Below are 18502 nucleotides of genomic sequence, written 5' to 3'. Positions count from 1 at the left end.
AAGACAGGCTGAGAGAGTTGGGGCTGTTCAGCCTGGAGAAGAGGCAGGGAAGTTGAAACTAGATGATCTTTAAGGTCCCTTCTAGCCCAAACCATTTTACGATCTGAAACATGGTGCTTGCTGTGGAGACAGGTCTTGGAGCAACAACTTTCAGGCAGAAATACCTGGAGCTTTATCAAACCCCCGAAAGAGAGATGGAAGACAACTAGTTCCTCCATTTCTGAAGTTATTGGAACTATCACAGAAGTGATTACAGGATGCATAGATTTTATTTAGGGAAAGATGCTGCATTTCAAACCACATATGGAAAAAGCTGTGAAAAGGCAGAAGATATGTCTAAAAGAAGCAAACAGGCAGAATAAGTATTTTCTGATGAGAGATGAGACTAAAAGTCATTACTAATTATGGAGGTATCCATCACCTCCACCTGCTCTAAAGGCTGTTCAAGATCCGTGTTTTGCTGTGAGTAGATATCCTAAATGTCCTTGTTTTTGCTGGAGTCCCTGTAGCTATCTGCATGTATTTAGCTTGCATGTCAGGCTCTCCAAGGTTTTCACTGGAGAGTAAGCTGCCTATTGTATATTTAAAAGGGATTTTTCTCCAGGAGAGATCCTTTAAAATATAACAGGCCTATTTGTCTTTTCTTACGTGTCTTCAGGTTCTTTAATTTTCCTGGACACTTTTACTAAGTGACAAATATACTTAAGTTTAAACAAGTAATTTCCCCTGACTGTTACTTCTTCCCTCTCATCTATTTCAACCTGCAATGAATTCAAAATGCTGAATCTGTGTCTGGATTTTCAATGTCAAACACAAGATTATGTTTTCCAAGGCACAGCAGAAGGAGAACTTGAAGGATAAGGATATTATTCAAGGAAACATCTGCATGCTAAACAGGGTGAGGTAAAGTAAAAGCAAATTGCATTTGCGGTTTATGTGCTCTAACATGTAGTTAGAGCCTTCTTTATGAGATCATTGTAGGGAGATACCATACAGGCACCTGAACAGTCTGCTATAACGGAAACTAAGAGGTTAATTTGCTCCATGTTAGCCATCTGGTGGTATCTACTTGATGCAAATGTGAAGTATCTTACCCCTCGAAGCTACTTTCCACTTAATTAAAGGAACAGGACATTCACCTGCAGCTTCAGTACAATAAAAAGGCTCTTGGTTGTCTCCTTTAACTGGCAGTAGTGGCCTTTTGTGCCCGTACCTGCAGTTTCAGAGTACAGATGTTCACATCGACAGTGGGGTAGTGGTGGGCGGGAAGAAACAATCAAACACATTTTAAATTAGTAGTTCTCAGAAAATGAGGGTGGCTGAGATCAGTTGTGCTAGAGCAATGGAAAACATCAAGCTGAGTGAAAACTGGCTGACTGACACTCTCAAAGTATCATAAAGGGAAAAAACAAAAGAAGTGCTATGAATTCAAAATATGTGCTGCATTTATAATGCAGAAAGGGAGACTTTCAAGAGCTAAGCTGATAAAACCTTTCTGACTCAGTAATGACGGATATTGCTGTTGGTCATAACTGCATTTTCTCCAACTGCTGAAGTACATACAGAATTATTTTGGACTCAAATTAAAGCAGCAAAGCAAGATTCTAGAGAAAAAAATGGAGAGGCTAGAGCATGTTTTTTAGTCTGCAAAAGTTAGAGAAGAATTAATAGACTTGCTGGAAAGTTTAGAAGTCATGACCTACAGTACAGCCTCCTTTTCTACTACAAGGGCACTGGGAAACAAACATAATGAGTTCTTATTGCCAGTGTCATGAGTTGAAAATGGACATGAAACACCTGAAGAACAACTTTTTTGGGCAACAACAAATGGTCTGATTGTTGCCCTTTTTTCTTGTTTCGATCTCAGCTTCCTCTTTGTGCAACTGTTTTTGGTAATTAAACCAACGGTAGTCAGCAGTCAGGGACTTCCCCAAAAACAAAAGGGTGGACTGATGTGCTCTCAGGAGCAAGAGGGAGTAGAATTGAGGAAATAGTTGTGGTAAGCTGTCATGACACATGCTGGAACAAAAAAAATACAGTATCAGGTGGAGCAGTACAGGCTACAAATATCAAGGAAGAAGAGGAAAAAAAAGAAAAGAATATTTGAAACCTACAACTCACTGTATAACTTCTGTGAAGCTGTTAGATCTGTTTTTGTGAAACACGCGACTGCACATTAGGACAGTGGAATGGGCTGGTACAGCATGGGACCAGCTGCATCTCCCACACATGGGCTCTAATCCATGGTAGAGCCAGATGAGAGTAACCACAAGAATGTTAAACAAGGAGCACATGGGGAGCACTAAGAAGGTAAATGAGTGTACAAACTTGAAATAAACACAAACAAACTGAACCAACAGGGTAAAGAATAATAATAATGAAAACATTTCAATTGTTTATAACAATGTTATCAGTGTGGGCAGCAACAATGAGTTACGAAAAACATCTCCTGGAGAAGGAACACTTGGCATTGCTGAAGCCTGGTGGGATGACTTCCATAAATAGCCATTGTAAATATTCCAATTATAATCTGCCTGGGAAGATTCCAGTAGTAAAATGTGTGCCTTTGGGTGGTGTTAGTGAAGAAGAAAGTAAGGGAACAGCACTCTAAATTAGAAGTTTTTTAAAAAAATAAATTGCTTTGGAATCATTAACTCAGAAGCATATTGTTTCAGGGCCGATAAAAGCCAATACCTGAGGGAGGCAAATAAAATGTCCTAAATAAATCAGCCTACCTAGCTGAATCCAGTGTTGACTGCAGATATGGAATTACTGTGAATATTCAAAGGAGGAGGAGTTGCAGAGTAGAAGCATAGTTAATGCTAGAAGCTATTCTTTTATGGAAAGCAGATTTTACCATAAATTTCATTCTTCAAGAATATCTAATTACCAAACATGAAACACTGCTTTTTCACAACACTCAACAACATTTGCACAACATTTGAGATGTGTTCGGTACCTCACACAGTGAACAATGAATACAGTAACAGATCTTGGTTGCTGTTGAGGGAGCCAGGTAACTGGTGGGTGTCATGTTGCAGCCAGGTATATGGAGTCATAACCCAGTAACAGGTCTCTAGTAATGTCCCTTGTGTATGACAAATTGCATGACACAAGTCTACATGTTCTTTCCTTAGTGTAGAGCAACCTTCTGTACTGGGTCGGTACTCGGACCTGTATTGTTCAACATATTCATTGATGATTTGGATGAGGGAATAGAGTGCATGGTCAGCAAGTTTGCTGATGGCACTAAACTGGGAGGAGTGGCTGACACACCAGAAGGCTGTGCTGCCATTCAGAGAGACCTGGACAGGCTGGAGAGTTGGGCGGGGAGAAATTGAATGAAATACAACAAGGGCAAGTGTAGAGTCTTGCATCTGGGTAAGAACAAGCCCAGGTACCAGTACAAGTTGGGGACTGAACTGCTGGGGAACAGCACAGGGGAAAGGGACCTGGGGGTCCTGGTGGACAGCAGGACGACCATGAGCCAGCAAGGTGCCCTTGTGGCCAAGAAGGCCAATGGCATCCTGGGGTGTATTAGAAGGGGTGTGGTTAGTAGGTCAAGAGAGGGTCTCCTCCCCCTCTACTCTGCCCTGGTGAGGCCGCATGGGGAATATTGTGTCCAGTTCTGGGCCCCTCAGTTCAAGAAGGGGCCATCATCTTGTGATGATCACTCAACATCTTGTGAGCAGTACATCCAAATATGACCCTGGTCTGTGAAGTATTTAAGGAGAAATCACAAAGTATTTTTCTAATATACAATACCAGCAGTATTTGGTTTTGTGAAAATGATCTTAGTTCATCTATTAAGTAAATAAATCTCTGGAAATTTGAGTTGATATCACTGATTTAAAATAAATATTTACTCTCCAACTGCTAAACAATACCCAAATATTTTTCAATAGCTCACTTAATGAGATATTAGGATTTAATAAAAAAAAAAGTCCAATAGAACATTACCTCTACAGCTTCCCATCCCCACTGCCTGTACTTTGGGTCATGAGTGAGTCGCCACATGTACATGTAGGTCTCTATAACTTCTGGTCGTAGGATGTAATATTTTTCATTTTGTCTTGTAGCAATGGCCTCAACACCACCATCAAATCTGAAGGCTTCTGGTCCCAGTTTCATGCCTAGCCAATATAAAAACACATGCTAAAATAAAGGCATTAAAAAAGGTTTAAATTATATAACCTCCCAAATCAACTATCCTTTCATGTGGCACAAAGCCACATTACCCAAAAGGTATATGATTTCTGAAAGATACTGCAGCACCTCCTAGTTTTAATATTTTGTAAATAATTCAGAGTAGAAGAGAGGTGTTCTTCATCAATGCCTAAAGCAGCAGTTCCAGTTTGAACAGTGATGCTAACATTTGCGTTCTGGAAGACTTCATATAACTAGCAACATATGAAATTTTGCTTACAAGATGAGGATATTAACTTTTCTATATCAAACTGGAAAATACACTCTGGGACCTGAAATGCTGCCAGGGTTATCTTTATAAGAAGATGAAAGAATCCAGAGAAATTTCCTGCACAGAAATCCACTTTCTTTGTGCAATTCTATTGTTTGCAGCATTGTATCAACAGAACTGAGAATAAAATATTTTTTTGTGCATAAAACATGTCTAATAGCTATACTGATGCATAAATTAACAGGCTCCCTCTCTTATTGTATTTGGCTATACAGAAATCAGCAAAGTGAAAAAAAAGCTGTCATGTTAATTACTAGAGTGAGTAAATATGATTCAGGTGCACAGGAATTATTTATAACTGAGCGCAGCCATTCTTAGAGATACTCTTAGAGCAAAGCAGCTCAGAAAGGATGAAGAGTTCTCACTGTCGTACAACTTTCATTCAAGCAAAATTATGCAAAAATACCGATGGCTCCCTTCACAAAGTCAAACCGTGAAACTAAACTCTGCAATACTGTACTTACTTGTACGATCATAGGATTCGTGGCAAGTCCTTGCGATTTCAGCACCCAGCTCGATGTGATGGCCCGTCTTGTCATCAGGTGCTCCGTCTGCTCCAAGAGCAAACATGCCTCCAGCAAAACAAGTGAGATGTCCCATCTTGTGTTCGAGCAGTCCACCCTTCCACTCCGCGATGTATGTCAGCCCCCCGCTTGATTTGCGAATGAGGTGGGTCTCTACGGCCTGCAAAAAGTACATGATTTCAATCCCTTTGGTACCATTTGGTAAAGCACGAAGGACAAAGACAAAGCTGTCTTGTATGTTGGTTGTTTTTTCTCCATATTGCCTTTGTATATAAAGTAAAATCGATAATATGAGCTAGCATAACCTCAAAGTGCAGCCAAAACAACCCAGATTAGCATATATCAGTAATGATGATTAATTTTGCTACAACTTTGGGCAATTAATGCAGTAAGTTTTCTAAAAATATTGAAAAGGCATAAAAAATAAAATTAAATTTTAAAATTCTTTATTTCTTTCCCTTTCTACTTTGAGCAATTTCAGATGATTTCACTTTTAATGGTGATTAGCCATCACTTCAGCTTCCATACTTCCCATTGTAATTCTGACTTCAAGGATGTGGTTATTGATATGATTACATGTCAATTCTATGCAGACATAACCCATATTCAAAACACCTGACTCAGTGAGTGCACTGAATGATGTTAGGCCTCTGAGTCTACATGGCATTCCCTAAGTCCAATGAATTTTTCCTCCCAGACTGAATTCCTCTGTAGTTATCTGTCAAAGTAGGGTCTGGAAAAAAACCTAGACAGAATAAAATCATACAAATCTCCTAGAGAATTAGTAGTTGGTGCTGTTTGCAACGTACGGTCAATGATTATGAAATCCAGGAAAACAACGTTCCCTTATGAAAGGAACAGAATTAGAACAGAATTAGAACAACAGAGGAGATTCAGAAGAATGCATTAATTAGAAGTCCACGCAGAAAGCAAGCTGTTTACTCTTAAAAGGGTAATAGGGAGGAGATGAACAACGCTATCATATATTCAGTTATCCAGCAGTACTCTCGTTTATTCTATTGAAGTCGTAACACCCAGAAACCGTACTCAACATGCATTATACAAGAGAAAAAAAAGGAATAAAATACCAATGCAGAGAACTATTAACAAAAAAGACAGGATTAAAAGAAAGTGTTATAAAGAGAAGGTATTGATTGTAATTATTTCTTCCCATTTAAACACCTGTAAAGGTTGTTTTTATAAGCATGAAAAATCTTCTCTAAACTAGAAGCATCAGCAGAATAATTGTACAAGTTTTACTTACTAAGTAGCTTTTTGTGCCAAGAACGTCTCACCGAAAACTACACTTTGTTTTCCACTAGTATTAGTGCAAAGCACTTAGTAAGGACGTTTTCTGCCCACCTCCAGACCCATTATTGGCTCAGAAAACTCCTCCATCCCTTTCTTTCCTCCCTGATTTTATGTTTTTAGCACTAGTACCTACTGAAAAGCATACCTAAATTTTAAAGAAGCAGTAAATAAAGAAAATTGCTGTACTTTTAAACAAGCTCTGCATAATTTAACTTATAAAAAGAGGAATTAAATATGAAAGGGGAAAGGTGGGAAAACAGTTTTCTTAAGCATCCAAACCACAGACTCCACTGTGGAAGATGCAAGAATTACAGAGGCTGAGTTGTGAGTCGTGTCAAGCCAATTGGTAGTTGTGTATTCCATGTGCACACAAAAAAGCTTTTATGTCAGATTAGGAAACCAGTAGAGGAATGTCCAGGTACTTTTTAAAAAAATCATGTTCTTTAAAACATGTCTTTTGTGCTCACGTGGGTATAAAATATTTGAATTCATAATTAAAGAATTGACAGAATAGGGTTCAAAGAACGTGCTACAAAATGTATTAATGCGTAAACGGGCAAAATTTATGAAAGATAAATAATTGGAAACTTCCAGAACACTTCAGAGTTCTGTTTGCATTTTTATTAAACAAAAACACACAACAATTTTGAAGGAAATAGCTTTCAGACTGCTTAGGCATTCTAAAAAATAAGCTACCTAAAACTGAGTTCAGAAATGAAAAATATATTTCATTAAACTTTTCAGCATGGTATCCCCATCTCACCAAATCAACAATTCTGGCAATAGTTGATAATTCTACTGGTCACTTAGATGTTGAGTCTGAATTTATTTAAAAAATAAACAAATATAAAAATAGATTGATGACTAAATTTACCTATGTCGTGGTTTTAGGCTGATCCAGCAACTAAAACTCACACAGTCTCTCTTCTCCAGTAAAGTAGAGAGGAGAGAAAAAAACCCAAAGGGACTGAGGGTTGAGACAATAACAGAGGGAGCACCCACCAACCATGGTCCTGGGCAAAACAGACAGGGCTTTCTCAAAGCAAAACAGTTTATTAATGATTACTTAGAAGGACAAAGGGAAACAAAAACCAATTATTCGAGAGGACAGAAAGAAACAAAACCAGATCTTAAAACCGACACCTTCCCCCCCCTCTTTCCTTTTCCTCCCGGCTCTACCTCCTCCCCCCAGCAGCACAGCGGGCAGGGACTGGGGGAGTGCAGGTCAGTTCATTCCGTGCTGTTACTGCTGCTTCTTTCTTAAAGGAGAAGGAGTCCTTACACCCTTTTCCCCTGCTCCAATGGATCCCCTACCCACAAGGAAAAAATCCACAAACTTCTCCAGCGTGAGTCCAGCCCACTGGAAACAATCCTTCCCCACAGATTGCTCCAGTGTGGGCTTTACCACAGTCTCGGGTACTTAGGGAGCTGCAGCCACTCGCTCCGGCGTGGGTCGTCACGCAGACTCCAGATGCCTCTCTGCCTTGTCGTGCACCCCAACACGACCATCCTCAGGCTCAGGCATCTTCTCCCCACGGGCTGCGAGTGGGTCTCTGCTCCACCGAGGCCGTCCTGGTTGCAGGGGGCCGCCTGCTATCTCACCATCAGCCGCAGGGGAAACTCGGCTCCGGCACACCTCCTCCCGCTCCATCCTCACTGACCTGCTGTCGATGCGGCTGTTTCTCTCAGATCTCAGCCCTCTCTGGGTGAACTCAGCCCAGTGGGCACCCCGAGAGTGGGGTGCCCCCGAGTTCCCCAGCTGGCTCCGCTGCCTCCATTCTCCGTGGGCGGCGCCGGCCCGACGCAGGCAGCCGCCCAGCCGGGAGCCAGGGAGCGGGGGCAGTGCCCTCCTCCCTTCTCTGCTCGATCCTGGGCAAAGCACCTTTTCCGGTTCCTTTGTCCCGACTTAAATAGGGCAATTCGCAGAGGCGCCCTATTGGCTCAACCCCGAGGGGGATGGCAGTCTGATCTGGTGGCCAGAACTAAGCCTAACCCGGATCCAAAACCGGGGAGGTCACAGGGAGCAAAACCCCTCTCCTGCCACCAGAACCACCCCCCCCTCCACATCAAACCATGACAACCTATGTTGCAATTCTTTTAGTAAAGAATTAATGAAAGACAACAAAGTACTACTGTACCTGACAGAAATAACAGTAATCATAAACTTTTTAGAACTATAGTAACTAGATGAGAGTTGATTCTTGTAATATGAAACGGATTTTGCGATATCAATTAGTCTTTCAGAGTTTTTTTTCCTCTCTTTTGGCTCAAGATTCAAGTTCAAAGATGAAAAATGATGACTTCAACTTGGGAAATTTTAAAATTATTCTAATAAACTGGTGTTAAGAAACTAATAAATCGATGTTAATTGATGCTAAGGGATGTCACAAAAATAAAAATATATTTCCAGATTAATTATTCATGTTCAGTAAAGCAAACCAACTTGGTTTTATAAATGAGTCCTTTTAAGAACTAGCAGATATGCCTATTAAGAGTTATTTTTATTATGTGTCCTATTTAAAGCTATTTTTATTAGGTAGTTATTTGATATGTTACAGACTCTCAAATTACCTTGTCATACTTTGTACAATCATGGGTGTCTGAGGGCTAGATAGTAATACTTACACTGATGCATATACCTTTATTAACAGCATGCTAGGTAACTAATCATTTCTACCCAGACATGAAATCCAAATAAGCTTCGATATGTACAAATAACCTTCAGAAGCCGTAAGCCTAAGTGTGCTGAACATGCCAGCCCATCAGCACTCAACAAACTCTTACTCTGGAAGACAAAATAACAAATACTGTACCTTTGTAAAGCCTAAATTTCATTGGAAGTTATATGCTTATGAAGTAGTAGTTTGCAGAAGCTACATGAGTTAAGCGAACTGACCTTACCCAAACAGCTTTCGTAAAGCATGAAAAGCAGAGGAGCGCCTCTTCCCAGAAGGCTCTGGTAGCTTCTTTTTGTGGTACTGGGGGGCGCACCAGCAGAGCTCACAAAGCCACTGCCGGGGAGCTTTCAGTGAGGCTGTCAAGAGCTTCAACTAAATCTGAGAAGTTTCTTCATGGGCCATTGTTGGTCTGAGCTAGACAAACTGTTTTCGTCAGAAATAGGTTTCCCTTCTCTCGTCACTATTCATCTACCCTCCGACTGAGAAGAGACAGACTAGCTGCTTGCCTTGCAACAACGTTCTCGAAAGGCTTGCTAACGAATTCGCAGTATCAAAGTTGCATGAAGTCTGGAATAATTCCAGTGTGGCATCGAAATGTCAGATTATAATGAATTTGTTAGGTATGTTCCAGTTGTTTCAGGAATTCCAGGTTAAACAAAAAGTTGTTATAAAAACCCCAGCATATTTAGCAAGTGTCAAAAATATAAATGCTTTTGAGCTCAAAAAAAAAAAGTATAACCTTCATGAGCAGAACATATAAAACAAACTCCCTAACATCAACTATTGATGAATGTATTCATTGAAATTTTGAACTCCTGTATTGATAACAGTATTTGTGGCATTAAGATGTTGTAAAATCTTCATTCTCCCCACAAGTCCAACCTAACTATAGTTTCATTTCAGAATTTACTTCCAATATTGTTAAAGCACTACTTCTGGAATGTATAATGCTTGTATAATGCATTTGCATAATGCATTAGTATAATAAAATATTTTCAAAGTAAACAATAAAAAAAATCCAGTACTCTTTCAATTACCAATCCTGAATCTATACCCAAACTTCTGAAGTGTCATCTACCAACCATCTGTTGGAAATTCACAAAACTGCTATTCATATTTTTAATATTTTTTTTAAATAATATAATAATATGTACTTCTGTGAGCAGCATATCAGAATATTTTTCAGTGAGTTTCACAAAGCTTCCAAGTGCCATCAGGCTGGACTGAACTTTCTGAAAAACATTAATTTTTTAAATAAGCTTAAGGTCCAGAGCAGGACTAAATCACTAGGCTGGAAAATATGAGCAATTGTTCTAAGTATAAAAAAACTTGAACACAAAATTGAGAAAGTACTAGGATGAAGAAGAAATACTATCAGTTTAAACAAAGATATAATGAGTCTCTGAACTTGAGCAGTAGGATGGAAGGGTTACAATCCCATAGGAAAATGCTACTTGCTCTCTGCAATGCTGTGGGTGCAGTTCTGGCAGGGAAATCAAGTTACTAAAACACGTTACTATAAAAGGACAATAGGTGCTATGGCGACAAAGATCCATCCAAGTGAAAAGCTCTGTTTGGTAAAATTAATTCTGAATTTCATATTTAGTTATATCAAAATAAAAGTAAATTAATTCTATCTACACACTTAAAAAAGGGACAAGATTATTTGAACTGCAGCTCTGTTACAACTTGGCCCCCACCTATGAATAATTCCTTCCTGCACTGCTTGCAGATCAGGTGGAGTCATATTTATCACTATAAGGATTATTATTTCATTTTACTATAATGAATATTCTCAATATAAACCAATATACAGTGTCTGCAAATAATAAAAAAAGCTAGAAGAATGGGGTCTTTGATTGGCTAAAAATACATTATTGATGGATAATTGTTTGGAGCTGGTACAGTTTTTCTTTTAAGTAAATGGAAATTTCATGTTACTGTTTTCCAGAATGTATTTCTGCAATTCAAATAGTAATTTCTTTCTTTCCATCAAGGTACAGCAGAGAGACTGTGCAACAAAAAAGTTTGCAAAGAAGTGGCTGCAAATGTGTGTTCCCAAAAGGAGCAATAGCAGATGCTACCTGGGAGTGAGGGGGGAGCGGGAAGGGAATAAAATTGAGACAATCTGACTTTAGACTGTAGTGGACAAAAAAGAAGAGGAAGGAGGAGAAACTAAAAGAAATAAAAAATATTTGCCAGATATATAAAGAAAGAAATTTACTGCACGTAAAGCTTATATTGCATACGGTTTACAGTGTATCTGCAAGCTCTTACAGCCAGACTAACTTTTATGACTGATACAGTTCTTGGCATTTTTTTTTTTTTGGATGCTTTTATGTAAGGCTCTGCTTACAGTCCTCACTGCAATAAAGCCTTTAACTAAATTACTTTTTTTCCCATCTTGAGGGAAATTATTCCTTCTATACAACAACTGTAAAAACGCTTGAGCACTCAATTAGAAACACTAATGGTCCCTTTTGCAGTTCGAATTGTGACTCAAGTGCACCTTGTATTACTCCTGGCATCTTTCTCATGAGTTCGCATGTTAAAATTATGCCCTTGCCCATCTGTCACACTGAAAGAACTGCCGTGAATGAGACATTATGAATTGTTTAGGTTACAGGATTGCACGTTGCATGTGTGTCTAATCCCTGTTATTAACAGTACAAAAAAACCCCAAACCCCTCTTCAATTTTTCCCAACCTGATTTCCTCCCCTTCCTGCTCCCTTTCTTAAGGCACTATGTTTTGCGTTCTCTGCTTATCAGTCCTCACGCTTGCAAAATTAAGCAGAACTGATCTCGCCTAATAAATCGCCATTTTCCTCCATTTTTCTTTGATGCCTGCCCTGGGGTCACCAGGAGAATCTGTGTGTCAGGGAGTTGGGACCTTCTTACATTACTATGTCAGCTCCTCCCAGCCTTTGGCGATTGCTAGGGCCAAAAAGCAGCTCAAACACTGTCTTCACTCCACCCTGTCTAACCAAGCCACCCCCCCTCCCCCCAGCTTCCTCAATCTCTGACTTAATTTTGTGATTGGGAAGTCCTGTATTTACCCTTCGGAGTTGTTTAGGACGTCGTCGAACCGGATTGCTTATAGTGGAATGTAGAGGATGAAGTCATCCCACTGATCGAATGAGTGAAAAAACCTCATTGCCAAGCTTATTTTTAATGGAGGGTATTCTCTTGGTGGATTATGCTGACAGGTAATAAAAATATTAATGAGATGCCTACAAAGCACAGATGTAGGCTCCTCAGGAGAAATGTTCTGCACCTCAAAGTTGCTCAATCCAAAATAAACACATGCCACAAAAAAGTTAATTCTGCTAAAGGAGCAGGGATAAAAAAGTACAAACCTCAAAATGCAACGTAAAACTGCAGTTCTACTTCCTCTAGCACTTTGGCATTTTATCACTTCTTTTACAATAACAGCTTAATTATGATTAATGAATTTCAATGACTACTGCTGGTTTAACAGAAACCAGGTGTTTCATTTCCCACCTCAAGATGTCACTGTAGCAGGAGATAGAACTGTCTTGCAAATCAGCTACATCTTTCCATACCTTATAAATTTGAAACTTCAAAAATATGATCCTAGTTCTAAATTTCCGGAGTTTATAATGTTTATTTTGGGGATAATTACAACTCTGCAGGCTTCTTTGCAACAAAGCACTATAAATTTTCTCAGTCCAAACTTCTAATATATTTTTCTCCCCTAGGAATCTTCTTCATAAACAGTATTTTGACGATTTGAAGGAACAGTGAGTATGAAAGAGAATTCTACCACATGATATTTCCAATAATTCAAGGATGTATAATGTCAATTGCTTATTTATTTTAATATTTATTGCTTGCACCAATACATTTTATTGCTTTGAAAGAGCAGGTCAGGATTATTGTGGTTTTGCATGCTGTGAGTTTTTAAGCCCATTGCCGGTTTTCTTGACTTTGAGTTTCTCTCATATTTTCTCTGTTGAGTTGATCTAATGCAATAGATGTTTTTCTTCAGCAATCTTCATAATTCATCAAATTTATCCAAAATTCCATTGAGTTTATTATGTAAAGTTTAGGATTGGCATTGTTCAATTATTACAGCCATTTCGGAGATGGCAGAAAAACATTGTACAATGTTTTTTTAAGCTTTATATTTAGTAGTTGATTCTGTTTTCTTAAATATCCCTCATACAGGTTTTAAATATGTATTACAAGATGCATGAATCATGTGGAAGCATACTGCCAGAAAAACTAGGATGGAATAGGAAGTTCAAGTCCTTGTTACAATTTATTTAAATACTTCTGCCACAGAAAAGCGCCATCTTCTTATCCTGAGGTCCTCACTTCTTACTAAACTGCATTTTAAAAATCAAAACTGAAATCTGAACACAGCAGAACTTTCATTTGTTTAAACACAATATATAAGGAACATTTAGAAAGCAATAAGGCACTTACTGCTTCTGGACTTGTTATACAGACAAGCTTACATGTGAAATTAAATGTGAATGCTTATAATGGAGATGCCTAAGTTTTTGAAATGGAAACATTGGCAAGCATTTAACTACTATGATACCTATCCATCTGATCACTAAAAAGATGATTAAGTTCTAGGGGAAAGCTGGTAATTTACTTTTGTCTGAAAATCTACTTAGGCTTTTTTCTCCCCTGTATAGATCTATTAGTGTCTCTAAGAGCACCAATGCTCTTGCAGTAAATGTACTTAATGCTGTCTGCTACCAGAAGGCTAGATTTATTCATATTCTTAAAACAGTATTAATGGAATGGCATGAATCAAAGCAAGTCACTCTCAAAATGTTACATTATGTATTTCCTGAATATTCTAAGATATTTATTGTCCCTGACAAGCTTTTTTGCTGTCAAAAAAAGCACAAATATCAAGGTCACAGCTGCTCTGACAAGAGCAAAGACACGAGCAAAAAGGGGACAATTTCTTTCCCAGGAGTTTTCTAGTTAAAATCCTCCTTAAAGAGTTCAAACATCATTATAGCTTGTTGCTTCTTCTGATACTCCATAAACAAGCAAATATTTTAATAAGCATTTTCTGTAGTCCAAAGTATAGACATTGTGCAGTTATAAGTAAACCACTAAGAATTTAAAAATCTATAAAGCCTGCCTTCAGTCTTGATGCTTTCTGTAAGCAGTTGTAGAGAGCCTGAAAACTCCTTTCACGAGGGGAAATGTAGCAGAGAGAATAAAAAGCAGCAATGAGTTCTCTGGATGTTCTCGTCTCTTAAGTGTAATAGATCTTGTGCTCCTACACAATACAGCTATACTATTGCTACGTGCAAAACACCAGTGCAGCTGGGTGATAAATATTTCAAACGTGACAGCTGACAAAACACGTAAACAAACTGCATATTTCTTCATTTTTATATATTTAAGTTATAAACACTGTCCACGCCAGTTACGCAGTTCTTAAGATCACTACGATCACCAAGCAAACCACTTCGAGCAACTTAAGGGAAATGGCAATCAGCACAGACCAGCCACCAGACTGTCACCACAGTTAAGCAGACCCTCATGAAACTCTGGAGATAAAAAGGGCCTATCTGCCAGTACCATAGCTTCAGTTTGCTAACAATGCTTTGCTCTCTCTCTCATTTCAATGAGAAATGAGTCTACATGGATTTTATTTATCTGAAAGGCTGAAATCTTGACAGCTCTGAAAAATACTCACTACTTAATGCTGACAATTAAATATACTAAAAAAAAAAACGAAACAAAATCAAAACCATATAGCTTCCTTTGGCAGAGGACAAACTGTGTATATCAAAGTGTCCTTGTTTCAGCTGGGACAGAGTTAATTTTCTACCCAGTGGCTGATATAGTGCTGAGTTTTGGATCTAGGATGAGAATAGTGTTGATAACACTGATCTGCTTACAATGGCGGAAGCAACCACTGGAGGATTATTATTTTTTTTTTTTGCCTTCCTTTTCTGTTCTATTAAACTGTCTTTATCTCAACCCATGAGTTCTACCATTTTCCCAATTCTCTCCCCCATCTCATTGCGGGAGAGAGGAGTGATCGAACGGCTCTGTGGTGTTTAGCCGCCTGCCAGGTTAAAACACAACACAAGGGTAGTCTTAAGAGTTAGCAATCTTCTGAGTAGTTGTTACCCAGCAAGAAAAATTAAACAATCTAAATATCTAAAAGTAAACTACCCCGTCTAAAGGTAAAACTGCAGATTGCAGCAGCTTTACCTCTCTGATACCACGGGGCCACCATGGGCTGAACAGAACAAGCTGCTTGGGAAGTGCTGGTGAGGGATTGTCCCCCTTCCTGCGAAGTTCTTCTGAGCTCAGTTACTGCTCTCTTTACAGCCCTTAGATATGCCTCTTCTCTAGAAATACGCTGAGGAGGGGATGAAGGCAGCATCAGAGAGAGAAAGAATAAATATTTAAGATGCAGAAAGCTTGCGGCAATGGCCATAAATAAACGTAATGGGAAAATTTGGAAAAAGACACCTAACCATCGGACATCAAGCGTGAGACAACCTATTAACAAGAGTAGTGGGAAAATTGCCCTTCAATTTAGAAATCTGAGGGATGACACGTTCAAGAGGGGAGGATTCGATGCAGTTGCTTGTGACACTGCTGTCGCTAGACTACATATAAAGATATAAGTGAACCCACAGGTCCATTTTTGCTCTGCATTGTCATGTTCTCTTACTACACCTACTCAATTGTGTCTCAGAGATCAACTGTGTTCACTGAAAAGAGTGGGATGGTTCCTGTCCCGGATACTTGCAAAGACTGATAGATTATTCTATGGGCAGTTACATACTCAAAATACGACTAAAAGCTGAATATGTGTTTGTTCTGCAACTAAATGTTGCATGCTATCCAATGAAAACAGTTTAAAAAGATCTCTTACTTCCTGTATTATGTGAAACAGGGTATTATGTGCACAGCTTTTCAAAAGAGAAAAATAACTTACGTTATAAAGACATTCACTTGTCTTTTCGTGCAAATTCTAGAGTTTATCAATCCCTCTGACGGCCTTATAAATACATTCATATTACGCTCTGGTATTCAAAACAAGACTGTCTCTGTCTCTTTTCCCATTAGAAATAAAGTCTTCTTTAAATGGCATCAGCCAAATATGCATCTTGCTCATGGCAAACAGAAAAAGTTTTTAAATCTAGTTTGACATCTTAGTTATTGCTTTTAACTTAAGCCATAAAACAATCTATATAGATGCTACAAAAATTCTAATGGAAAGAACTCTTTGTTTTTAATATGAGTTATGGAACAATGTAAGAAATAATCCCAAAGCTTTATCTAAATAAATTTCAGCTTTTCACAGTGAACTATAACTCACCATATATTTTCATTTGTGGTTTCTGAATAGCGAAAGATATTGAATTAGGCATCAAACCTTCACATTGTTTTTTCAGAATTTGGTGGGTGTGTGCTGGACCAAAAGGCAAGGAATAATCAAGTCATTCCCTTTGGCATAGTCTTAAAAAGATTCTGAAAGCGTCATGGGAAATTTATCTAAGAAAATACGAAGCAGACTCGGAATGCCCAAACCATGTAGGCTTAGTCATAAAGAAAGACTGCAGCTTGTGCAGACACTTAAATTAGCTTTAATTTAGATAAGTAAGGGATCGATAGCAATAAAGCCAATATCAGGATGCATTTCAAAACAGGCTTGTTACTCTGGTGAAGAACCTGGCATCTCAATAGGGCCCAAACGGCCTGCGGTTTCTCTGAGACTACAACTTCCCTGCTGTTTTCTAAACAAGCTACATTACAGCATCAAGCTGTACATCTGCATGCTGCGGGTACCCTTTCAGCTTCAGTACAGATGTTCGTCGGTACAGAAAACAGAGAACATGAATGCCATCGCTCAGAATATACTGGAAATAGCATTCCAACAGCAGCGTGGTGAAACCTAGCACACAGTGATCATTTAGCCCTCTCAAACACTGATACTCTGGACAAACAAGATGCTTGGACTACATAAGAGCTAGTACTTCTAAAAAATATTAAGATAACAGGTACTTTAAATCTAATCATATGCAGGAGAACTCAGACCTTGATATTGCCACATTCAGTAATGCTGCTGACCAGGCAATTCCACGCCCCTGGCTCAATCCTGAGCAGGGAGAACCAGCCGCATGGCATGGTGGTCATCACTGCTTCTGCTCCCCACCAGGACCCCAGGATGCCTGTGACAACTTCTGTACCCAAGGAGCTTGTTATCGTGGTATAGCTAAGGCACAAGTTTAAACAAAGCTGTGCTGTTGCACCCTGCACGGACACACCTTGGAGCGTGAGGTCCTGCCTGCTGCACTGGGGATGTGCAGCTGCTCCGGGCCCTCTCCCTGTGATGACCAGCCAGCAGCAGGTAGTTCTCTACCCCAGCCATGCTGCTGGGGAGTTCAGGCTGGCTCAGAGTGACCCAGGCACACTGCCACTGTGCAGCTGACATGGAAAGGCACACCCGCTCGCGTGGCGTAAGGCAAGAGAGACGTTCTGATGTACCTTGCTCCAGCTGTGCTCAAGTCAGGCGAAGGTGAACCTTCAGCCTTAGTAGGAGCTGCCCAGGACCTGCTCCTCCTACTAAGGCACTGGGCTCTCTTGGACTTTCTGTTACCAGCTGGGATCAACGTGCCCCTGCTGCTCCCTGGCAGGATGGGAGGCAACACACCCATGGTCCTGCCAACAAGGGTGACAGCCGCACCACTCCTAAGATATTCTACCTGCAGCGGTTTCCAGAACAGCTGTACTAGCAAAAGCACGTTTCTTATTGCATGCGTCTATGCACTACTGCTTACCCTGTGTAAGCCTGTATTTAGAAGAAAAACCTGACGTTATTAAACCAGTGGAAGTAGGAGACTAGAAGCAGCTTTGAGGTGCTTCAAAATGCCTTCCATGGTGAGATGAATTGATATTGTATTATCAGACACTTTGTTCTCTCTTCTTGGCTGCCAACCTAATGGCTGAGCTATTACAGTATCACTGTTCTTATGTTATAGACTTAAATGCACTCAAATCTAATTTAAAGTCCACCTTTTGCTCTGAAGCTGAAACCATGTTAGCAGTGAAAATGAGGCCAACCGCATCCAAATCTGCACTTACAAAATTAAAGGCATGATTTTCTTAGCAGAGGATACTTGGTTGTCAAATTTACTACCACCAGAGATCACACCCTCCCTCAAATTATCACATACGACTCTTCTCTCTAATGAAAAAAAAAAAAAAAAAAAGAATAGTTGTAATGAGCCGGGGATGTTTTTTAGTGTGGGAAGTAAAAGGAAACCTCTGTCTCTTCCCTAGGAACAGCACATTTTCCGATGCATGAAAGAATAAGCAGATATTGCTTAGCATCTCGAAGTCTTGTCTACAGAGGCACTGTATATACACACAGTTAATAAGAGATAAAAGTCCTAGCCCTAGAGAGCTTCCAGTCAAAACAGATGAAAGGATGGGGGAAAAAGAAATATTATCCTCTGTTTTTTATATATTTGAAAGCAAAGAACTGAGAAAA

General features: G+C 39.4%; 1 protein-coding gene across 1 annotated transcript in view; it reads right to left on the bottom strand.

The window, feature by feature from the left end:
* MAN1A1 (mannosidase alpha class 1A member 1) overlaps positions 1–18502 on the bottom strand; it is a 167491-nt gene that overhangs the window by 3783 nt on the left and 145206 nt on the right. The window contains exons 9-10 of the mRNA XM_086632109.1: positions 4942–5161; positions 3961–4133 (exon numbers count right to left, since the gene is read on the bottom strand). Of these exons, the coding sequence (XP_086488235.1) occupies positions 3961–4133; positions 4942–5161 (393 nt within the window). The remainder of the gene's footprint in view (positions 1–3960; positions 4134–4941; positions 5162–18502) is intronic.

The sequence above is a fragment of the Tauraco erythrolophus genome, chromosome 2, assembly GCF_009769465.1.
Source record: "Tauraco erythrolophus isolate bTauEry1 chromosome 2, bTauEry1.pri, whole genome shotgun sequence".
NCBI classification, from domain to species: Eukaryota; Metazoa; Chordata; class Aves; order Musophagiformes; family Musophagidae; genus Tauraco; species Tauraco erythrolophus.
Note: the sequence above shows the minus strand (reverse complement) of the source record. Positions and strands in the feature narration are given on the sequence as shown.